The 25689-nt window shown below is 37.9% G+C and overlaps 1 protein-coding gene across 12 annotated transcripts in view; it reads right to left on the reverse strand.

Moving 5' to 3' along the window:
* The window catches only part of LRRC7 (leucine rich repeat containing 7), a 216376-nt gene that overhangs the window by 46097 nt on the left and 144590 nt on the right, over window positions 1-25689 (reverse strand). For 9 of the 12 annotated variants that reach the window (XM_080406612.1, XM_080406611.1, XM_080406609.1 and 6 more), the window contains 6 exons: window positions 22636-22710; window positions 19691-19835; window positions 17641-17713; window positions 12037-12166; window positions 11531-11646; window positions 2111-2180 (listed from right to left, as the gene is read on the reverse strand). In XM_080406612.1, coding sequence (XP_080262738.1) covers window positions 2111-2180; window positions 11531-11646; window positions 12037-12166; window positions 17641-17713; window positions 19691-19835; window positions 22636-22710 — 609 coding nt within the window. Of the gene's footprint in view, window positions 1-2090; window positions 8923-11530; window positions 11647-12036; window positions 12167-17640; window positions 17714-19690; window positions 19836-22635; window positions 22711-25689 lie in introns of those variants that run through there. The other 3 variants (XR_013931086.1, XM_080406616.1, XM_080406607.1) reach the window with 3 other exon arrangements.

The raw sequence follows: 25689 nt of genomic DNA on the forward strand, positions 1-25689 counted from the left end.
AGGAGTAAATTCATGATAGTTATTAGTTCATCTGAGGGTAAATCTGGTGCTCAGATGTTATTGTTGCGTTTTACTTCAATTGTTTATTTCTCATTATTGATTTGCTCTAACATAGTATCTAGGAGTGACTATCATAGTTCATTGAATAGAAACTAATCCATGCTATACTGCAGAAAAGTCAAAATGCTGAAAAAAACCTGTGTATTGAAAAGGAAGTGCATGTCGTGTGGCTGGGCTGAGGAGTCATGCAATGTTATTTTTTTAAGGGCAATCAGAGTGAAAAAAATGAAAATCCTATTGGACCACATTAAAACTTACTCATCATTTTCTATTATCCATCTCACTCAGTCTCCCCTCCCTTTAGCGTTAAAATTTTTTGCTTGGCTATAAAAGTAAAAATTACACTTAAAAAGCAGTGCAGTAAGTATGTACCGATGTAAATCTATCGACTGCATTGCACTCGGCTTTGCCGTGATTTGAGGGCACGGCTGAATGGTACGCTGCGGCCAGGAGCCAGCAGGAATTTGATCTGACATCTTGACAAAGAAACGGCCCATCTGCTGGGCTGTGCCCCGCGGACAACGGCCCATCTGCTGGGCTGTGCCCCGCGGACAGGCACGGGCCCTGCTCTGCGGTTCCGCAGCCGGCGGTCTCAGCGCAGACATGCACACACCACGTCAGCACACAGGCAGCTTGCAGGACCCGAGCCCTGTGCCTTTGTCATATGGATAAACGGGTGGACATGGCCCTGCTGGAGTGAGTCCAGACAAGGCCATGAAGATGCTCACAGGACTGGAGCACCTTTGCTATGGAGGCAGGCTGAGAGCTGGGGCTGGTCAGCCTGCAGAGCAGAAGGCTCCGGGAGACCTTCCAGTGCTGAACGGGTGCTTATAAGAAAGATGGGGACAGACCTTTTAGTAGGGCCTGTAGTGACAAGACAAGGGGGAATGGTTTTAAACCGAAAGAGGGGAGATTTAAATGAGATATCAGGAAGAAATTATTCCCTACGAGAGTGGTGGCGAGGCGCTGGCCCAGGCTGCCCGGAGCAGCTGTGGGTGCCCCCTCCCTGGCAGGGCTCAAGGCCAGGCTGGACGGGGCTGGGAGCAGCCTGGGCTGTGGGCAGGGGTCCCTGCCCGTGGTGGGGGGTGGGACTGGGTGGTCTCAAAGGTCCCTGCCAACCCAAAACATGCTGTGATTCTATGAGATTCTGCGATAATTTCCAGAAACATGGTAATTGGCCCCTGAAGAATTATTCTCATTAGCTTCAGTTGAAGAGGTGTAATATCTGACTATGGGCGTGACTGTGAAATGAGAAAGATGAGATTATGAGAATGTCTTGAGATTTTTAAAAACTGTTAGGTATGTCAAACTTTTTTAACACTGTACAAATTGACTATTTCTCCATTTAGAGTTAAATTATGAAGGTGCCCAACTATTCTATCCACCAATCCTGCAAAGGATTGAGACTTATTTTAGTGCTCAGATGCTGGTTGAAGTGTTACATTTCTCAGTGTTCATGTTACGTAATTGTTTTAAAATAGAATTCTAAAGAATATATAGTAGTGAAACCAAACCCCTTGGAACAAAGAAAGGCAAACTTAAATTTAAAAGGAACTCAGGTAACAGTTTTCTCCAAACCAAGACTAAGAGTTCTTGCGCATCTTTTACCTGTTTAAACTCCCACTGACATCAATGGAGTTTAAAATATACAGGAATGGAAGCATGGACAGGAAAAGGGGAAAGGAAGATAACAAGAATGGAGGCACAGATGGAGTAAAGGATGGGACAAACCAATAACAAAGCCTTACCTCTTGAATTTCTATTTACGAAATAGTCTCTTGATACTTTTGGCCTTTATTTACTACTTTTGTAAGGATATAGAAGCTTAGCTAGATGCAAGTAATAAAGCCTGCAAAGGTGATCTTTCCAAGTTAATAAATCACAGCCAGAAGAATCTATATCTATACCTTGATATGAAAGCATAACGCTGGACTGGGAGCAAACATCTCTAAAATCCTACTACAATCACGTATTAAATTGTAGGTTTCATTTATGTCCCTTACTAAGATCTCTAGTTACTGAAGAACGTATGAATATTGAAAGTCATTACCTGGTTGTCAGAAAGCCACAAAGCTGCAAGTTCTTTAAGTTTAGTAAAAGTGAATGGTAAATTCTTCAGTCTGTAAATGATAATATTGAAACAACATGAATCCTTCATTTTCACAATGAAACTACTGGAAAGACTTGTGTACAGCATGTTTGTTTAACTTGATCATACTGAAATTGCTACAGTTTCATATCTTTTCTCTCACTTTTTACTACAATGTAGTATTTTATTAAGGGCATTCCACATTAAGAGTGACGTTTGGAGTCTAAACCTACTGACATCACACCCTAAAGGTACTAAGGAGATACCAGTATTTTGCCTTGGCTATAATGTAATCAAAGTTACAGCTTATAACACAGAAAACAGAAAAAAAATCTTGGTCCCAGGGAGATTTATAGGAAAGACCTAACAGTTCTTAGTGTAGCTAACAGAAATCCTCCTATTGGACATTTAAGTTTTAGAACAGAAATACTCTAAGATTACTGAATATTTTTTTTCAGAAGTGTTAAGAAAATGTCAAGAAAATAATATAAATATTCATAGTGAAACTAAATGATAAAATCAACTGAAAAATTAAAAATATAGCATTCTTATCATCCACATAAACACATTTCTTAGAAGTGATCTGAGTGTGGGAATGGGAAAATGATGACTAAATACTTGTGAAAACTTCATTCATGTTTTTCCCACTCACTAATCTTGAACATACTTTTAGTTTTCAGTCTGCACCAACACAAGAGAGCTGCCCTAATTCACATACTGATATTCTCCCATCTCTCCTTTACAGAAGGTTAAGGAGCTGGAGAGCTGTAGGAAGAAATGGCCCAGCCAAAGGTCTGTCTCCAAAGACAATAGCTAAATGTGATTTAACAAAAAGAAAAGAGAAAAAACCCTTTCCTGAGAGAGTCACACAATCCCATACTGTGGAAAGAAAGGTTCTTATAGATGCGGTCACTCACACCTCACACAAAGACAAGCAATCCACTGGCGGGTATTCCACCACATGCCATCAGCAGGAGAATCCTTTGCCCCTCTACCAGCAAATAACCAACAATACTCCTATAGTCTTCTTCATATTAAAATCTGTTTGTGTTTCTGGGAGAGATGACCTCACGAGCTTTTGTACCACTGCCTCTGTGCAGCACTTACAAAGTGTATCCATTATGGAATTACTTTAGATGTATTTTTGCCACAAAGTCATTACCATTAAAAATCATGTTATTTCAGATAGCAGTGTGTAGTTACTACAAGTAATGCATTTTAAAGATTTTAATACAAATACCTTATACTAAGAATGACTTATCTAAGAAAGTGAAATAAATTGACATAAATGAATACACATACATATGATGCTATGACATCATTTCCAATTATAAAATGCCTGTATAGATCAGAGCAGCTCTACAGGTGTATGCATGTTTAAGTCTAGAATTAAGGCCATAGGAAAGAAAGGAGTGCCCTAAACTACCTGAAATTTAGTTTTCATTCCTGTCTTATATAACAAATATATATATATTTTTTAACAGTGTGGAATAGTGCAGTCTGTGACATTCTTTATAAATTAAGGTTACAAGTTTAAGCTTTAATAGCTAACATAAAGATTCTTAAACAGTGTTTATCCAGGTGTTTTATTCAGAGCTTTATTTCCTGCATAAAAAGAGAATAAATTATGCTTTTCAAGTGATACCTTTATTTCTTTACACTTTAGAATTCAGTACCTGTAACCTAAATTTCGAAAATATACAGAACCCTTTGTCTGAAGAGGGTTACTGGTAATGTTTCCAATGCGCTCAAGTTGAGAAGTGTGTATGAAAAGGAGAAGCAAAACTAGTAAGCATGCCTCGGAAACGATGCGTGGCAAGGGGATCTCCAAACTGGTTTTCCATTTCCATATGCAAACAAAACACAGAACTCTTTTATTTTTAATTCTTATTTGCCAATAACCCTGGATACCTGTTTTTAAACATCTGAAAAGATCCAATTTTAAGGAGTCTTTTAAAGAAAAAGTCTCAAAATAGAGACCAAAGAATGCAGGCATCCAAAATCATTGATGTTTCTTTAAAAATTTCAACCAAGATAAGCCTCAGCCTCTTCTTCTAAATGCAACTTGTTTTTGTAAGTTTAAGACTGCTTTTTAAATTGTGTACTGTAGGAACATTTCTCCTTCATCTGTACTAACAATGCACAAGCAAACACTGATTTTCACGAACAACTGAATTACCAAGTGATTTTGCATTATACCCACTTTCAAGACAAGGCCCACGGTAACTGTCAGTTACAGCGTTTTAACCACAAAAGGTAAATACATAAATGTTTTTATAGCTTCATCAGCCAAAATAAGGGTATACTACAGCTACAAAGGGTCTCAAGTATTAATTATGCATGGATGCAGGTTGATTAGTTTCTACATACAATAGGCCAGATCCTATTTGGTACAAATCAGCATAATTCTGCTGACTTCAAAGAACTAAGTCACATCATCCTCAGTAAAGGATTTGGCTGCCTCTGAGGAAAAACCTGTTCATCAACAATTGAAAAAAGTTACAAACCTGCACTGCTTCCATTGATCGAATACATGACTGCAACCAGGTATCAGTAAGTACAAAGAAATGTAGTTTATGGCTGTGCTATTCAACAGAGAGCTTTTATGCTTAAATGTTGAAACTTCTCACTAGACAGTTTGGAAAATTACAACATGTAATTGTTTTTATAAATCTAAGGGAAAATAAGGGTCACAATAGTAGATGAAACTTTAATTGCTGCATAGATAGTTAATTAAGAAGATGGCCAAATTAAATTAAAATACAGTTCAAAGGCAAACTATGCTGTACCAAAATGATTTATTTTAGTACAGATGCTATTTCACTCAGCCTGAACAAATAACCTTTGCAGGAGGCTATTTCTTGACTGGAAGGTGGTGTTTGTTTCAGAGCAGCTGTAGCCCAGCAGTCAGGACTAATACAAATAGAGCCATAGACCCTGCACCCATTCCTTCAGGCATCAGCTGAACGGCATCCAGACACATGAAGTCTGTGGGAAAACAGTATCTCTGAATCTTCAGAACAATTACACTAGTTCTAACACCTGGCAGCCACCCGCTGCGCATGCTTTCCTGCGTGAGCAACAGTGTCATTCCTGCGCAATTTTTTCATCACTAATAACTTTGATTTACAAACTGATTTAAATCTTAAACTGATATGTAAAAAGAGCTGAAAACACAATAGCCAAATTAAAGAAATATATTAGTGCTATAGAGATTATATGTATTCATATTAATTGCTTAAATTACAGGTAAAATTACATATGCCACTGGTAAATTCAAAAGTTTAAAAATTATTAATAAAAATATTTATTTTAAAGTAAACCCTGAAGCACCAACTGATTTTTCTGGAAAACAACTATCCACAGTAATAGTTTGGAAAAACATGAAATGCATAATGTTCTTTTATAGTGTGTAATTTCCACATAGCAAATGTTTTCTTTTGAGAAAAAAGGGGAATAAATTTCCCCTGAAGTTCCTCAGGTGAATAAAAAAAAACCCTAAACCAAACCTAGCACACCTCTGAAATGACAGCCCTAAACATTAAATCCTTGTACCACATGGCTTCACAGCCTCAAAGAAGCTACATTCATTCTTGAACGAGGACTTCAGAAAAATTCCTTCCATTATTAATCCCAGATGACACATTTTGCATGATTTCTGAAGTTCTTAAGTGCTAAATACTTCAAGAGTAAGATAATGAATATTATTCATGGAACACAATAAAAGCAAAGAAAATGTCATTGATACTGTTTAAATACAAAAACCACCAAATGTTGGTATTTGAGGGGTCTTATGGGTCGAAGGTGGTCTTTGCTTTTACTGTAAGCCTCCTGAAAGACATAATTTTACCTTTTATTATTAATAATTGCTTTTCTCATGGTTTTGTAAAATAACCAACTACATATTTGTACCAGGTACTAAATTTTTTGTTACGCCCTAAGTAAGCAAGCTCAGAATATGGGAAGATTGTCCACTAAGTTCAAGTAATGTAACGTACAAAGAGCTTACCGAATACCTAGGGGAATGCTTTCTAGATTCATCGATGCATACATATACTTTATACTTTAGTGACATTCAGAAAGAATTTTCAAATAATAATCCAAACATGAAAAATGCATGTCAAAACATGTTGAAAGTTAATTTTAACAAGCAGCATTACCAGTCAGTCAGTCAAGCCCAGAGACAATTGTTATTTGTGACAGTTCTCCAATGTAACTCTCACCAAATTGATAATAATAGAGTTTTCAAGGTGTGAAAGTTTAAAAGAACATGATTCATATTAACCCACCATCATATTGTTCCCAAAACCATTTGTGGATATACATGGCCAGAAGTAATTACCTCTTTGGCAACGAGCAATAATGCATATTTAAATATCTAACCAGAAAAAGAAGAGATATACCACAGAACAGTCTTTTTTTGAAAGGATAGTGTAATTTTAGGACCTTTTTTCATCTAACTTCTGTGGGTGAGATTCAGAGCAGTAACTGAGTTCTGACCCCAGGACAGAAGCAGAAGCAGTGGAAATACAGAAAGGTGAAGATTCTTTCAGCTCTTCTTTAAGAACAATCTAAAACTAAAAGAAAGGTTACTTACCAGTAACCGATGCTCTTTGAGAAGTGTAGCCCAAATGTACATTCTAACAATTCTACCTCTCAATCACAGGACTCATACCTGGAAGGACTCTGAGGAGAGAGGAGAAGCAGATGGAAGACAAATGTATATGTGGACTACACATTGTGAAGAACACCGGTTACTGGTAAGACATCTTTTTTTCTTTGAATGAATCCCATGTGTTACTCTTAACAGTGACTGAATCCGAGCAGCTACCCCCAGTGACTTTATGTGTTGGAGGTCTCAATATCTTTCATGCAAGTAGTAATTGCACAACTGCTTTATCAAATGCTGCAGTGGTTCTTGAAGCACTGGAGACAGTGTTACGCCTGGCAAAGGCAAGGATGAACCTCCTGGTAGCTGCACTGCAGCTGGAGTCAAAACTTCCCTGACTGCAGTGGGTGAAGCCACCTAACCTCTGGTCAGTTGTACGCTAAGCCCTCATTAGACTCCACCTTAGCAATGTGATAGTAAGGGATTCAGCCCATCATTGCCTTTTATTGTGTGGAGACAACAGAAAATTGCATTTCCCAGAGGTGAAGAGCCTGCAACAGGGTTGAAAAGGTTTGGACCTGTAAAGATAAAAGGAGAGAGGACTCCCAGCTTATGAAGATGAGAAGATATAGTCTTAGATACAGATATATCTTAGAGTATATGGCATGGGAAAGAAAAGCTGGAGTCTATTTTCCTGGTTAAAACGGAATTCTAACGTGAATATTTGAAGAGAGTCCTGGAACTAAACCAGCTTCATGTCAATTAAGATCAGCAGGGTCCATCTCACAGTGATGAGGGCCTTCAGAAGACATGGAACAAGACAGCATTGACTACATAATACTATGTAGTAGCTGAAACCGTAGTATTAAAAATGCACTAGAGAGGGACTCCAAACACTGACCCACCTTTGAGCAAAATGTGTCAACTCACAAAAGCGTGTGATTCCCATTAGTCTGAGTGGTAAAGAGGTCTATGTCAGGTATGCCTCCTTCCTGAAAGGCATCCAATCAGGATTTTAGACCAAATCTCACAAAATATTTCTGAGTTTCATACCCAGACAAACTCCAGATAATGCGAGGGAGGGAGAGCTCCTCTTTTCCTCTTTACATACCACACCACAGCTGTCCTCCGCTCCATGTGTGCATGACCATTCAGAGAGCAAGCTGCAAATTTTCTGTGCACTCTGGCAAGTTCAAAGCCACCAATATCCCTGTACTCCACACATGCCTTGATGAACATGTCCAGAATGAACATTTTTGGTGGCAAAAGGGCATCTTCCAATAAACACTTGAGTAGCCCACCCACTAGCAGAGAGTCAGTCACTGCGATAAAGGCTAATGGATACATAAGTGCATCATTTACAGTCACAGTTGTAGATACTAGCGGTGAAATCTGGCACGTGACAAAGTAGAAGGAGATGACCCTGAGGTATCATTCCCTGGTATGAACCTGCAGTGGACAGGTACCCAATGGAAGACTGTGTTCCCTTTGTAAAACCATGCACCCATGATGATCAACATGGATTGAGAGTCACGGTGACAGAGTCTGTTCCCTCTGTAAGGAAAATAATGTCCAAAGATGCATGAGCAGCTGGACACCTGTCAGAATGGACATTAAATCCTCTCTGGTAAGGAGAAAGTCATAAAGGACTGACTAGATAAATTCTGAAAGAATACACGTATGTATTTGTTATACAGTACAGGGAGTAACAGCTGCTTTTCAGAAGATTTGTGTAAAGGTTGGAGCTTTCATGCCAAAAAGGCTGCATCAGTAGTGTTTGGTGGGAAGGGGTCTGCCTTAGCAGTGGAGCCCACAGAGTCAGGGCTCAGCAGGTCTCCTAACAGGCTGAGAGGGAAAAGGCTGACACACATCCCAGGACCCAGGAGCCCATCACCAGAGGGTGAAGCACATGCACTGACCCCTTGGCTCTAGAATTGCCTTTCTGCTCTGCTTGCGTGTCTGTGTGTCGTCTTCCGACAGCTCAAAGGGATACCCAGGAAAAGAGGTGGTTTGCTCTACCTCCTCTGTCATATCCGAAGCAGGAAGAGTAGAGGGGCAAAACTGTTTTGGTAACATGGAAAGGATCCCAGCAACAAGCGGAGCCCAAGTATGCTCCTTATTAGCATGTACATGTGGACTCATTCAAAGAAAGAATGGATATTGCCTTAATGTTAATATGAATGAGAAAATGGGAAAACAGAAAAGTAAAGAAAAAAATAAATTAAGAAATCCAACATTAAGATGATACCTGAATTTTGTCCGAACTCTTTGGTGTCAAAACGTTGTAACTTTTTAGTTTCATTAAAGTGGGAAGTTTCTTAACAAAAGCATTATCACAGTGTCTCAGCAGGGCAATATTTAACCTCAGCCAGAACTGATACCAACAAAGGAGGAAAAATATACTCCCCAAACCCCTTAATAAAAGTACAGGAGACAATTCAAACGGGTTTAAAGGTTGAAGGTCTGCTGTCTGAGTCAGTGCTCTCCCACTAGTTCTACAATGCTTACAACTCGCTGTACAGTTTTTCAGGTTCACTTGAGAGAACAACTTCCCTCCCCAATAGGCAAAGTCCTGTTTCTCCTGTCCTCCTCACAGTTGCTTTGGTGCACAGCCACTGTTTACCTTTAGCTGACTTTGGTGTTTGCCAGCATCACGGCGAGCAAACGGACCATGAAGAGTGTTATAAAATGAACACAACAAGAGGAATGATAGCTTCTTCCATTTTCTGTGAGATAAATCATCTGAGTGACTCATCCAGTGAGCCCTGAGGAAGCATAAGGGCAGATGCAAGGCTACCAGCCAGCACAGAAGGGGAGTGGGAAGGACAGCAGCTGACACATTCCACCCCAAGGAACATTACATCATGGGGATGCTGGTCCCGTAATTACCATCCTCCACAATGGAAATCCCAATCCTCCCGTACAGGGACAGCTAGGGAAAAAAGAAAGCTGGGGCAGGGCTGCTGTTTCAGTGGTGTCCAGCTGTCAGGTCGCCTTGGTTGGGAAACCTTGCCTGCTCTTACTACCTTCGCTGCCTCCTCCCCGCAGTGAGCCACCTCCTCTCCTGTCTCAGCAGTAGCACTCACAATCAGTAATTAGACATGAAGTCACATGCCTGAAATCAGCAACTGACCTGGCTGAAAAGTAACTTGGAATAAAAAAGGAAAAAAACCCAACCCACTCACTAGGTTTTCTGCCTCCTCAACTCAAAATCATGGCAGTTACATGCCTGAAAAGGGGGCAGAGTGATCCAGCTCAGATTTACAAGTTTGAAAAGGGGGCAGAGTGATCTGGCCCAGACTGGTTTAACGTGCCAGGGAAGGCACCCTGCAGCTGCAAGCAGCCCTGAACCAGCACTGTCTATTGCCTCCCCACTCCTACCCTGCTCTGTGCTTGCTCCTGCCTGCCACTACAGCCAGCTGCACAGCAGCCACTGGAAACGTCCATCTGAAAATGCACCATATTTGTAATAGGCCACTTTCATCTATATCCCTTACGCATTCAAGATCCCCATACACCTGAAAAAAGTCCCACTAGGACAGGACAGGGTATATGTATATGGAACAGTGAAGGAAAGCCAGGCTGCCTTTGTTGGCAAGAATGCCAGCTGGAGTGATTTTAAAGTGTTGCCTGAAATACAGTTTCAGACTGCAGATGTACAGATAAAAGCACAAACGTACACTCCTGTGGAAACATACTGATGGCAGAGTACTCCCTGTCCCTGGGAAGGCACTGGAATCTGAAACCCAAAATCAAGAGACTCAAGATTTGATTCTGGAACCTAGGTAGCTTCAACACAAACTAGAGTTAAACTTTACGTTCTGTTCCATACATAATGTATTTTATGATACACAATTGCAATGCAGAAAATCACCTAACAGAATTAAGCAAATTATTTTAAACAAACGTATTACAGGGATTTCTACATTACTTAGTTTTATATTTTATGCTCTACCTTGACAATGAAACTGCTGACAGTAAATCAGACACAGATGTGGAAAGTCCTTCCTCTAATTTTTACTGAGCATGGATGACAATTACTGGAAACAAAATGGTATTCACAACCCCTATGTTGCACTAAAGAGCAAACTTGTATTTCTGTGGTTGTTCTGGAATTTAACATATTCTTGGAACACATGCATGTATTAATCTCAAGAAAAAGTCAGTCTTTTCTGATGCTTATGGCAGCACAGGATAGGCATCAAGAAAGGCTCATTTTAAGCATTCACTTTCTCGGAGGAATAGTTATGTGCACTAAGAACAGAAGAATCTGTTCAAGTTTTTTACAAAACCTTTGCTCTTCTGAAGAAAATAGACAATTTTCTTATGATTTCAGCAGAGGCAGGATAACATACTAGTGTGCTTGCATTTAATGATTTCCTTTATATCAGCTTATCACAATTTTTAATCATTAAATATTATAACATATACAATTTTAAAGCCAAATATCACACTTTCACATGGAAACAGCAGGAGATAAAAGAAGTAAACAGGTTTTAATCTATTAAAACACACTGAGACCCAGACCTTGGCCCCATTCAAGTTTTTCTTTGCATGTCAGTGGAACTAAGAGTTGCATGTCAGTGGAATAAAGATTTAAAAAATTCACATTTTTTCCTTCTAGTTTAAATAAAGTAACTCTAACTAAAATTTTTCTATTTTAAAATATATTTTATATAAACGTTCTTTTTACAAATACCTAAAAAGAACAGTTGAAATTTTTTTTAGAAATAAATTCTTATAATGGGTTAGAAAAATTATGTGAACAATACCTGTTATCACTCAGATTTAACACCCTCAGCTTCTGCATCTGACCAATCTCATCAGGAAGAAATTCCAGCTTGTTAGAGCGGAGAGACATCACTGTTACATTTTTACAGCTTCCAATCTACAGGAATGAAAAAAACAAAGATGTTAGGATACCTACTTTCATTAAGTTATTATCACTAATTTTTTATGCCAGAAGGTGGCCAAATTGTGTTTTTACTGTAAGTGACACAAAGCAGAAAATGCAGAATCTAGCCAGAACATAATGCCCTCCTTTTGCCAGTAACATCAGGGAAATGCCTAGGGTTACTTGCACTACTCTTCCGAGTGACACACTCACCTTTACATGAATTTACTAAAGTACTGGTTTTACTGTGTTACTATTGAGCATGTAAGAAAGATAGTGTATAAACAATTGCTTTAACAGATATTTTGTCTAAGCAGGGAAGAAATCTCGGGCCTACCACAAAACCTTTCAACTTGCAATTTAAAAACAGAATCAGCTTCTCACTTCTCTGGGCAGTTCAGGAAGGAAATTCTCATCCACAGCCAACGTCCTCAGGTTATGAAGGTAGCCAATGGTAGAAGGTAAGGCCTCCAACTCATTACAGCTGCAGTCAAATTCTTCTAATAAAGATAAACTGAAATTGTAAATACACTTGTTAGATGCTATACAGGCACTAAATAACAAAATTTAACACTCCAAAACCTTGGAAGTTTTAAAGCATCACACTACTACAGACATCATCCTCTGAAGGGGGAACCTTTATTGCAGATTTCCCTATGAGAAGTCTATAATAATATGATTTCAGGAACTATTAGGGACACCGTTAATCAATCTTATCTAGTAAGGCAGTTTAAGAAAGACCACTTAGTTTCCCCACATTATCATTCTTACTTTTTGTAGTGAGGAAGTATTGCAAGCACTTCAAACAGTGATCATGGCAATTCACACTAAGCTGAAGAATCAAACCAAAAAGTTTATAATCTTCACATACAAAACCAGACAACAGATAAAGAACTACTGCTTTGGGAGAGCAATGGGAAGGGAAGCAGGAATTGCCTCCAGGGTACATTCCAACTGATGCACTCGACATAATTTCTAATACAGATCAGTAGTGAAAAAAGATGAGCTTGGATTCAAACTCAGCAAAGTAATCTCAGCTTGTTGTAGGCAGACACAGCTTTTGGAAAAGTGCTTATCTTTCACATGTTGAGAAAGCTGGCTGAAAAGGGATCTTGGAAGAGTATCTGTATGGCAAGGACCGAAACAAAGCAGACCAAAGTAAGTAATCTTCTGACACTCAAGTACTCTCTTAAAAAAAACGAATTCATCTCCATTTCTGTCTTGTATCCCTTTTCCTTGATTGTTGTATTCTGTCAAATTGTGGAAAGAAAGAGACCTGACCTTTTCTTCACGTAATCATGTTTTCAGGAAAGAGGAAGAAATAGAGACAGCTGACAGAAAACTCCCCTGTTGAACTGAAGCCCAGGTTGGCCACTGCCCACAGTGCTGGAGAGCAGTACGTACAGAGGAAGCACAGCTTACTAGTGCTTTCAGTATAGCCCTGCATTTTATTATTTTATTCCTAGTGCTTTCAGTATAGCCCTGCATTTCATTATCCATCAAAAGGATTGTGAAATGAGTTGGAATGCACTGAGCCCTAAATGAAAAGGGCCCACAGTGTAAAAGCCACCACCGCCTCTGACAGCAGCTGGCACCTACACAGAAAGCAAGCCAAGGAAACGCCAAGAGAGCTGACCCGATGCACAGCACTTGAACCTCCCCACCCACTGCTGCTCCAGGACGAAATGGTCATCAGAGGCATTTCTTCAGGAGCCTGTCCTTGCCAGTCACACAGCCCTCAGGACTCTTTTGAGTGTTTGCTTTTCCCTGAAGACAGCAGGTAGTATCAGGCAACACTTAAACATCAATTCTACTTTGGTGATTAAGAATCAACAATTTGACCTTTGCTAATGCAAATAACACTTACAAACAGGAACATATATATGTAATACATTTTATACAGAGAGAGAAAGAAAAATATATATATTACATATATATTATGCATATGCAAATACACACATATATAAATATTCAGGAGAAATACCTACTGAATCTCTTCAAAAATTAGGCTGGATGTAACGATTCTCAAAATGCATGCTGTACTGCACCGCTCATTCAGCCCACGTAATACGAGTTTTGTGAGCCATCAAAAATGCCATTGTTTCCTACTTCTGCTGCCCCTTTTCTGCTCCACACATACTACCTTTTTCTCTCAAGTGCTTTAATTAATAGTAAGATTAAATGACAAGCAATTATTTCTTCCCCAACATTTATCATCTCCCTGTCCACTGATGAAGGGATTAGGTGCCCAGAAGACTGTGTCTGGTTTTTACCCAAATGTTTTGGTAGATCTGATAAAGTTTACCTCTGCTCCAAACCTTGCTTCTTAGTATTTATATGGCTTACAGCTGCAGGCCTGGACCTTCACTGTATGTCTAATTTACCTTTATTTCAGTTTCTTCATCAAAAAAAGGTCTTTCAGCCTTCAAATTTTATGAAACATGAAAACAGAAATAGCTATTCCTAACACTGAACTCTCAGAACTTTCCTCTAACTGCTGTACTTCAGTAGGCTGAAAAGCCAGAGTCACACAGTGATTAGTGAGAGATCCATGGAATACATACAAAAGCTCTGCCAGGTTTTGCTCATAGCTTGTCTTTAACACAAGCTTTGTAACCACCACAATTTATTTCAAAGTGGATACAAAAGAATCTCAGTGAAGTAAAAATTCAGTCGTACCTACTTCATATGGAATGTGTGCTTGACAGAGGGAAATCCAAATGGAAACCTTGTTAAATTTCAGGATTCACACATTCTGCCTTTTACTGATGATAACACAACCAGAAAAGCTTGAAAATAGATAAGCTTAATTGAGAACTACCATGTTTCCAATGGCAATCAGAAAATCTGACACTCTGAACTGTAACTGTGGAAGTTTCCCTGACAGTGAGGAATGACTTTATCAGACAAGAAAATTTTATTTGAAAGCTATTGTCTGGCACAGACATTCTCAGCTTCTTTCCTTCCTGATGACATCAGCAGCAGACAAATGAAGACAGCCACAACAAAAACAACAAAGTCAGTGTGAAACTGTATTTCATCTCTGTAACTACCATGGTTAAAAAAATACGCACTTCAGAAAGGGATTTTTCTTTCACCATGGATTGTGCATGAAAGGAAGTTAACAATAACAGCTATAGTTCCAACTATGCCAATTTAGCTAAAATATCATTAACCTTACTGTCTTGGGCTAAATTCAGATCATTCTTGATAGGTTTAAAGACAGACAGACAAAAATCAGATATGCACCTGCTGTTCAGTTTGGCACCTACTGAAATGAGGCAGTTCACCCTACATGTCCTAAGGTAGAAGAGGAATATTTTTAGACAGATCAGCAGAGAGATTCATGGAGAATGAAGACTGCCATGAATTAGAGAGTAGTTTCAACCCTCTCAGCCCCATTTCATTCAGTCAGAGACCTTTTCTCCCAACAGCCACGGTACCCAGTGAACTGCTGCCAAAGCAACCTAAATCCTAAGAGTTAGCTACACCCACTATTTATCCAACATCGGGCAAAAGGAATTTTGCAGACCCATGAACACAAGTTAACACTTCCATCCGCAGCATCTGGTACTGTCAGATATGGTACAGCCTAGACACATACACAAAACGCTCATCTGACGTAACGCACTGGCTCTTGACCTACCACATCATTACCTATGTATGGGTCATCACTTCCCTCGTGACACTGTCCTACTCACAAAGGGGAAGCACGGCCATTCACTCAGGCCCCACAGACCAAATCTCCAGTCTTTGGGTCTAGTTTAGTCAAGTACTTAATCAACGTGAATCCACTGATTTTATGTAGAATGTTTTATTAAGCTGGGTCTACTGCATGTAGTATCTTGCAGGGTCAAACTAAATGCCACTTACAGGCTTGCCCTTTGAACAAGACTGGTGGTGGTTCACTATGAGCAGCATCAACTCAGACAGTGCTGAAGCGCTCTGTGTTTCATCATGAAATTGGTCTCTGGAGGGAAAGTTCCCTCCTCCACACTGCTAATCTTTGTGTGACAATAATATACTCTGCAGTGGGTACCACAACTATCATTTAGGAGAAAAGAGACCCAGTAGGAAACTATCCAAACGGATGAGTCAGAGAAAGGAAGTTCATTTTGATATGGGAGACACTGTCCTCGTTAAATGAGAGAAAGTACTTTATTTAAAAAGCACAACCAATCATCCAAAAATAAGGTGATAATATTAGGCGATTAGCCCACTGCTCTGCATATACACCATTCAGAGCAGCAGTATGCACCTTTAAAAATATAATTAAGGCTCCAAGACAAACAATACTGACCAGATATCAGGCTAAAAAAAACCAAAAAAACGAGGGGTTCCCCTTCAATTTGAGCAGTTCAATATGAAAATGAAATTCATTGTTAAAGATTATGTTGGACAGAATATCAACCTTTTTGCTGAGTGCCCAGTACGGCCTTGAGCTTTACGAGCTTTCACTGCCTATCAGTATTTATTGCTACACAATGATTTGTGTAGCAAAGATTTGCCTTTTTGTGATTCATATAACCAACTTCTAATATTCTCCGTGAACGTCACATAAATCTGAAGACACTGCAAGAAGTACAGCATGGTAAGCCAAACCTGAGCTTTCAGTTGCTACAGTTGTAATAGTTCACAACTCTGCATTTATTTTTGCTTTCCTGAATGGCATACCAACAACTAAATTATTATCGAAATTATTACTATAAAAAGGGTGCAGGAGCAAGTAAAGTGCTGGCTGTGCAGCTTAAAGATTATTTCCATTCTAGAGACCTCACTGTACTGTCATATTTCTGGACAAGTCTAAATTAAGCCTTCTAGGCTTTGATTTTGGAAGCTGCAGGACAGCCCTGGCTTAAGAAAACTACTTCTAATGAAACAGTTTGTTGAGCTACAACCTGTGGAAGAGAGAACGGGTTTTGCACTGAGGACAATCCAAGGGCAACTCTGCTCACATATGCCCCCTGCCCAATGTTCCGTGCTGCCAGCACAGAACTGGTACAAATGGTACAGCCACGTGTTCACTCACACCAGACAGCCATCACTCAGGCTGAACTCTGTTTTTTCTGCCTGCATACTACTGCTGGCACAAGGGGGATGATGAAAACACTAGTAGTGCTGTAACTGTGGAAGGCAGCCAGGGACCATGTACTCTGAAATTTTTGCCAATTATCAGTTTATATAGCATTTCATAAGTCAAATATGTAGAGGAAGAGTCTATAACAAAAATGTCAATGTCTACAAAAATATCAATGTTAGAGATATGTTCTGCCAGAAAGGGATATCTGTAGTGTGAAATACTACAAAGAATCACCTATTTCAATACTTGGAGCCACACTTGCATCCACCTTGAATTTTACAACACATTGTGGATTTCATTTAGCAGTAAGTTCAAGACACACAGCAGTACAAGAGAGAATTCTGCACCAGTAATCATGTAATATCTGACACAATGATCGCTAAAGGGCATCGTCAGTGCTTTTCATAATAAGATTACTTATGCGATACTTTCACGTTTTGATGTATACACCTATGAAATTGTCATGACTTTTTCATTTATGCTACTTCAGTATTTTCAGAAATCTTCATACATACGAGATTTACAGCCATTTTCTTTTCGGCATCAAGTACTGGCTGTTGCTATGGGAACAGACAAATTCCCCCAAATACTTCTATTTCTCCTGCTTTTGCTGCTCTAATCATCTAAATTGCAAGTAATTCATACAGAAATATATCTTTGTTTTTTTTCTTGGAAAATGTGATACATTTCATCTTCTTATCACTTACGCCAGTATAAGCCCACAGAAGTTACTATGTTGCTCCAAATGTAAAATTTATAAGCTCGGTGTTAGGCACACATTTTGAAATTATTTTATAATTCAGTACATTTTTGTCTTATTTTTTTAGTTTTTAAAAAGACTCATTCTGCAAGCAGAAGGGAAAAAACATTTTACTTAATGTTGAAAATCAAATGAGACTTATACTCACTTCCCAATTGCATTTGGCAGAATTGTAAGCTGATTGTCATCTACTTTTAAAGTTGTAAGCCTTTTCAACAGTCCTACAAAACAGGTAAGGAAGAAGTAATAGAAAAATATTTCACATTAATCTTTTTTACTTTCAGTAATCTCCCACACCCTTAAACACACACTGATTTCTAACACCAAATAACTTTGATGTAGATTTTAAAAAACATCCGTATATAGGACAGTACACAGACACATTCTTATCCCATTGAAAATATGTTTCATCAAAATGAAGCACTGATTAAATGTTAAGCTGAACTGCAAGCGAAGTATTAGAGCACACACCTGAAGTCTTAAAAAAATGTAACCAAAATGATAATAGTATCCTATCTGTGTAGGAAGAGTAGTATTTCTACACATCTATTAACGTTTCAGTTGGATTCCTGTTGCTTTGAAAAAAAGGTGCTCACGTCGTAACAGGTATAGACAGAAAACTAGAATCAGACTGAAAACCAGAATCAATCCTGAATGCATTTGTATATACAGCTAATTCTTTTTAAAAGAATTATTATATCTCTAAGTGTAAGCAGATGCATTAACTGGGTAACATTTACCAAGAAGGGAATGAAACTTCTGTTTTACCAGTGCATAACAGCAGGACACAATAAAAAAGTGGAAAAATTTGAAAAATATTCTATTACAGTGCTAGAAACAGAGCTTGAAATGGATTTCCATGTTCTGGAAGTTGTTAATATTTCAAAATATGTTTTTTTCCTGAAAGAATTCTGGATAACTGAAATAGCATTTTTAAATTATTATTCGTAATTAATGTTGGGAATAATAAAAATTAATCACAGGAAAATGTTACTGAATGTGCCATAATATGAAAGCTGAAGCAAATGGAAAGTATAATTAAAGGGCTAATAGAAACACTACTCATTTCAATTGCAGAAGCATTTTGGTTGAAAACTTTTTTCAAAATCAACGTGTTCCTAAGAAACCTCTAGGTTTCAACAAGATTTTGTTTTAAAAGGAAGAATTTAACACCAAAATGAATTTCAGCAAGCTCTCATCTGAAAATGCAGTACAAAAATGACTCTTTTTGCTTTACTTCTGTTAAATCTATTACCATTCAGCAACAGGAATTTGGAAATGAGAACTGAATATATCCAACTGCAAGAATGTATAAATCAAAATGTAGATATTTGTTCCTTTCGTATAGGAGGTAAAATGCCCTCTAAAAATCAATCTGCACATACATATCAGAAAACCACATAAAGCAAAGACTCTAGAATTTATGGTGAGATGTAGAAGACCAAAATGGAAAACAGCTGTATGAGGCAACTAGTAACATTCATGTAGCACAGTATTATTAATTAGCAATACATTTCAGAACCTTGACTATATTGATTTAAAATTTGGGAATTTAACAGTTCCATGTTCAAAGGAATGTACTTAGGAAAGTGAAAAAGACTATAATGATACAGTGGGCTCATCAGCTGGAAGCAATTTGAGACAGATCTCAAGTGTTTCCAAAGAAAACAAAAGGGAGCAAGACCAAAATGAAATCTCCAGATGTACAGAGTGATATACCTGCAGCCACTTAGCTTCCAGAATTTCTATATATTCTAAATAATTCAGAAATTCAATGCACGCAATATTGTAAAAAAAAGAAAATTAATAGTTCAAACTATCTCTTTGTTTAATGCTCTCACATGGAATTGCACCACTGTGACTAAGAGTAGCAATTTCCTTCAAGAGTTTCACACTGTTAACATAATCAGCATTATACTTACAAATTTAGATCAGATCAATTATATCTTTCTTTGCTTATTTTCTTTAAAACAGCAAATCAGAATAATCAATACCTTCTAACCATGGATTTTTTTCCCAGATTTTATAAAATGGTCTTCGTGGACTGTCCAGACACAGATGTTTCAAACTCCTTTGGAATTTAATGGCAGTCCTTATCCCAGTTATTATAAAGTCTCATAATTGCCAACAAAAAAAAGAAAGATATAAATGAAATTCTCAGCTGTAAAAGATTACAAGAAATCCCAAGCTTTTCTCACCTATGGAGTCTGGCAGTTGCTGCAGCATGTTTGATGACAACAGGAGATCTTCAAGTCCTTCACATCCTGATATGTCCAAATCAACAGTTTCTATCCTGTTTTTTGACACATCCAGGTACACGAGCTGTTTTAACTTCCCTATAGACTTAATAGCACGTTACAAAGTGTTACTCGAACAGATATACATTGCAAGCCAGTTTCTAAGTTTAATTAATGACAATAGTAATACAGGCTTATATTTGGTTAACTCAGCATCCTTTTTACAAGAGCCATCTCACTGAAGCAGTATCAGTGGTGGTCTAACAGCCCTCTTTGTTCAGCTAGCTGCAAAAGGAACTGTCCCAAACTAAATGACATGCTAAACTAATTAATGTGTTCCAGATTCATTAAATCTGCTGAAAGTTTGAGTTCTCAGTCATACAGCTGTATTGTTTCTTCATTTGGACACAGATCCAAAGAGATTTACTCACAATTCACATCTACTTGACAGTCCTTAAGATCACTGAGGCTAGATGTGCAGGTAAAGCTTTTCTGCATCAAACTGATTCTCTGAATTTTATAAAATCTAAAATTAGACTTTAGATATTCATAGTTCAATTACAAGTTCAATGAGTTCAATTAACCCCAACAGTATGCTTCTGTGAATACAGTGTTTAACTGCAGCTATAACATCAATGAGCAACATGACAGGAATTCTTCCCTAATTTCTTTGAAAAATCTGTGGAGCATGTAAGAGTTTGAAGCCTGGAGAAGCAACCTGCTCCTTCATCCATTATAACAAGATGGTCACATCATTCTAGATGTGAAATTTCATCAAGAAAATCACCAAAAAGATGCTGTTATTTTTCTTACAAGGAAAGCCTACAAGTGGAACAGCAAAGAGGTGTCACTGCGGGGTCTGGCGTAACCCAAGCAGAGGCAGAGGGGTGCTGCAGGCTGGAGGGCTGCGCAGGAGGAGCCAAGCAGGGCAGCGCAGTGCTGGCATTGAGCGCGACCACGCAGCTGTGCACCCACAGAAATACTTCGTGATCCAGAGGAATTACCTCATTGTTACAAAGATGTTAAATGAGAAATATCAAACTTTGTTTCAAACCAGATGAATAAATATTAGTGGCCTATGAGGGAACTCCCTTTATGGATTTTGAGAAAGCCATGGAAATTACTTGGGAAGCGTATGGACTCTGTAAATGTCCAAGTTCTTGGGAGTGGGTTTTTTAGTTATTATATATACTTTTAGTAGTTATTTACTGTACACATGAAGAAGGAAAATAGTTACAGACAGCTTCATCTACAGGTACTTTCAAACCAATATGAATATAACTTTTCATCTCTTACCTTGCTGAGATCTGCTCTCTGCTTCTAAGGATGCAGTTTCATGCTATCTTTAATCACATCAGAGTTGTTGTATAAAGGGAAAATCTCCCTTTCACCCCAACCTTTGCCATTCTACCCATATTACAGCTGAATACAATCTTTGTTTCTAGCACAGACTACTTATTAAAAAACTGAATTATCAACATTGGAAACATGGCAAATCTCTAAATCTTAAAATTGATTACCATTTGGTATTTTCTTTCAATTTTAAAAAGTCAAATTATAAAGCTAGTATTAACAGTTTAAAACCTTCTTTTGGAGAAGGCTTTCATAAAACATCATCTAGAATCTACTAGGATCAGATTCAGGAAACATGAATTATTTACTGAAAATAATTATGCTCCTTGGGATTCAGTACCATGATCTACTGAACATCTTCAACTAAGTACCCTCCTCCAGGGTTATGAGAGCTCAGCAGGATGGTGTTTGGAACACATTTTAGCACTGGATATATCAACCAATTTCATCGTGAACAGAAAAGAAACAGAATAATGGTTAAAATGTTTTCCCACACTCTTGTGTATCTGATATTTCTTTTACTCAGTTACACTGCAGCAACAACACTGCAATATTTCTGGTTTTGATCTCCAGCTGGTTTCAGTATCAAGAAGTGGCTTCAACAACAGCTTTTCTTTTCACTAACAGAGCACTCAAAGAGTGGATATTTGGACAGCGACTGAAAATGATCATTTTGACAAAGCAGGATGCAAGAACAAAATAAAAAATGAAGGTAATCAATTTATTATGACATAAACCAGTCACTGCTCAACGCAAAAAATTGCATTTTAGTTAACAAATGTTCAAAGCTGAAAGAGGAAGTACTTTTTCTTCCAACACCTAGACATGTTTGTGCTAGATCTAGTTCTACATTTTCCCCGCAGCAATGAAGAGCATTATTATGTGAAACATAAAATGTGTTACCTGTGTGACAAAATGCTGATGACAGGGTTCCCTTTCTCCAGTCATAATCACTGTAGGTATTTTAGAGCAACAACCTCAAATAATTTATGGCAATAAAAATTGAAAACCAAAGTTCTAATTTGGGGTAGCAACAATTCAGAAGCAGCATGAATATATAACTATGACCCTAATGTTTTGATTGTAAAAGATTTTTTGTTCCATTTCTAAATGGAGCGCCTTCTAGAGAAATGTATCTTCACTGCCTCAGAATTGCTTTTAGTATAGTTCAATCTGTACATACTAGCTGTTACTTTGAAGTTTATTTAGATTACTTAATATTCCCTCTTCCTTTTTAAAACTCATGTGCACTTTTATAAAACTGCTAGTTAATGCATGGTGACCGAGAAGACAATAGGAAATTATTTCCCCTCACAATGAGAACTATACAAGGCTTAAATAAAACAGGCACATCCCTGTTAACACACTATCATGAAATAACATTTAAAAGGTTTTCATATGAATGGCTATGCTGAGACTTCTATTTCTTGATAATAATTAAACATTACATGAACTGTACCTATTCAAGAAAACGTCCATGCATTCATTTACGGCAAGGTAAATAGTTCATCATACCACACAGTAATTTAATTACTTAAAATAAATGTTCATACCCCAGGTAGTATTTGCAAAGAATTATTGTCCATCCACAATTCCTTTAGATTCTGTATTTGTTCGAGAACCTCAGGCTGAGAAAAAAGAATACAGTATTACAATGACAGTTAAGTAAATATATCTTTTTAAAATATAAAGACATATTTTCTTAAAGAAAAGATTCCCTCTTCACCTTCCTTTTTTTTTTATAATCCCCGTCAGACTTTCAGATAGTTAATGACTTGAACAGTATGCTCATTTCATTTAATTGAACCACTGTTGCTCTTTTTCAAAACTTGTAAAATTTAAGAACTCTTTGGAAAAGAAATGAATGCAAAGAACTTAGAAGTTCTTGTTCTGAACAGTCCATCGGCAGTATGCAATTTATGAAAAAGGCAAATAAAAAGTGAGTTGTGGAGCTTCAGAAACAATGCACTGAAAAAGACCAAATCTCATCTTGCAGCACATGTGAAACTCTGCCTTTTGCATGATTTATAGTCTTCCAATAGCTTAACAGAGTCACATTGCTGTACACTTTCCTGGATATACTGCAACTCTCATATTCAGTAGCTAAAACAGCAGTATGCAATGACAAAGCCTTAAAATTACAATATTAAACTTTAATCTAAGATGTTCTATTCTTTTCAACACTACAGGATATTAGTGAGAGAAACAGAAAAAGGCAATTCCTGAAATAATTTCTCATTCATTACAGCCGTGAAAATCAAGAATGATCAAGTCACAAATATTTCCATGTTTCAGCCTAAGCAATATTGTTCTTCTTCATGAAACACTTATTTTCGCAGGTAAAACAAGACTTTCAATTTGCCTTAGCTCTGTAAAGTTATAGAGATTTTTTTTCAAAGTCTGCCAGAACCTGATAATAAATATTTCACTTGGTTCTGACTAAATCAGATTTTAGCATTTTAAAAGCATGTACTACTATTTCACTGGAATTATTTCAACACGGCTAGAAACAAGTGTTATCTGTCTAGCATCACAGGACTTCAAGAGAGACCTCTTATCTCCTGTGGTCTAATTTCTCTGGAATGTTGTAATTCCTGTAAGAAATATGATTTTCTGGTTGCACAGGTCACATGGCACATTATGAGGGAAGCTCTCAATGCATCATCAGATAAGAAAGAACCTGCTCATCTTGAGAGCTCAACCCCTCAGCTTTCCATATTGTCGCATAGTGTGTTTCTATTAAAAAATTAGTAGTCAGTATTTTAAAGATAATTTATTTTGCCTTGGCTAATTCTATTGAATTTTTTTTGTCCTTCAGTAGTTAAAAACACTTCTAATTCCCAGGCTAAACTGATTAATGGCCATTTTATACTATTTGTTCCTGTGTTGATTAATGTTTCTTTATTCCTCCAGAGTGCTCACTGACTACCGTTACTACAGACAATCATCATTTCCCCTGTCAACTTTAATTTTCTTTTAAATTCCTCTCATTAGACAGGCACCCTTCTCAAAGGCAACAGTATACTCCTATGTTGTACATATCACAGTTTGATTTGAAATTTCTTGAGCATGGATTATGGTACACCATTATTACGGTACACCATGGATTATGCCATAGCATTACGGTATAACATAATCCAGAGAAGATCTCACTAATGTTCTGAAAAGTGGTATTAAAAACTTATTTGTCTCTGTTAGAAATGCTTCTGCTGATGCATTTTTGGGAATATTTTCACCTTCCATGTAGATTGCCACAATTAGATTAGAACAGAATAGAACAGAACAGAATATTTCAGTTGGAAGGGACCTACAGCGACCATCCAGCCCCACTGCCTGACCAGTTCAGGGCGGACCAAAACTTAAAGGATGTTATTAAGGGCACTGTCCAAATGCCCGTTAGACACTGACAGTCTTGGGGCACGGACCACCCCTTAGGAAGCCTGTTCCAGGATCTGACCACCACCTCAGTAAAGAAATCCTTCCTAGTATCAAGTCTGAATTGAAGACTGACATTAATCTTTGGTAAAATTGTATTACATTTTACCTTCTTTCCTTCTCTCCCTGCCTTTAACTATTTTCCTTCAAAATGTCTTTTGAAGCCCTCCTGCTGACAGCAGATTGCTGAAACTCTGGGAAGAATGACAACCAGCCTTACCCCATCTTGCAGGCAGAGGTACAATTGCTGTTTATCATTTGTCCAGTGCCAATTTTTGACACTGCAAAGATAAGGAGATTTCAAATCCTTGACCCACACCTTGTGATTTAATGCTCCAGTTTTCCCAGAGACCCGTGATACAAATTGTCTATTCCATTCCTTGATTACATTAAGTCACTTGAATATGGCTGCTATTTAGGAAGCAACAATTTCTATTTCAGGAACACTTACCTATCTTGTGATTTCTGCAATCTTGTTTCCAGAAAATGAATCAACAGAATAACTTCCTTTTTGCAACTACCTTTGTTCTTAGCCCCATGCCTATTGCTCCAGAAGAGCACGCAGTCTTCCGGTGCAAAGGGAGGGACTTCAATAGTCCAGGGATGGACTCTCAAAGAAATCAAGCTTTTCCACACCACCACAGTTCTAGGTAGTATTTTTCTCCAATAAGAAGAAAGTTTTTATTGAAACTCAGATCAGATTTTCAGAATCCATAGGAACAGGACCTATCAATCCTTTTTTCCAAGTGACCTTGATTTAAACCAGTACCACTATTCCTATGACATTTCTGCAGATCCATCCTGCTCCCTAGCCTCTTGGCCCATTTTGCCTCTGGCATTTGATTCTAGAGTTCATACGTTTTTTGATCAACTTCCTGAAAAATGAGTCAGCTCAGGGAGTCTGGCCCTAATAGCAGTATGGGGCCACTGAACTCCTCATTTACCATTCTTAGGGGACAGTACGCTACAATGCAAAAACGCAGAATGATGTTGCAGTCATTTATAATAAAGACTACAAAACCAACTCACCTCCAAAAAAGAAATACTGAATTCAGGAAGCATATATGTATTTCTGTAATCAAAATTCCAAATACCATTTCTGAAAATTTTTATTCTATTTAGCTGTGCAAAATATTTCTAGCTTTAATTAAAAATGAGTTAAAACCATCTAT

This window comes from Falco punctatus, assembly GCF_963210335.1.
Source record: "Falco punctatus genome assembly, chromosome: 11".
Lineage (NCBI taxonomy): Eukaryota > Metazoa > Chordata > Aves > Falconiformes > Falconidae > Falco > Falco punctatus.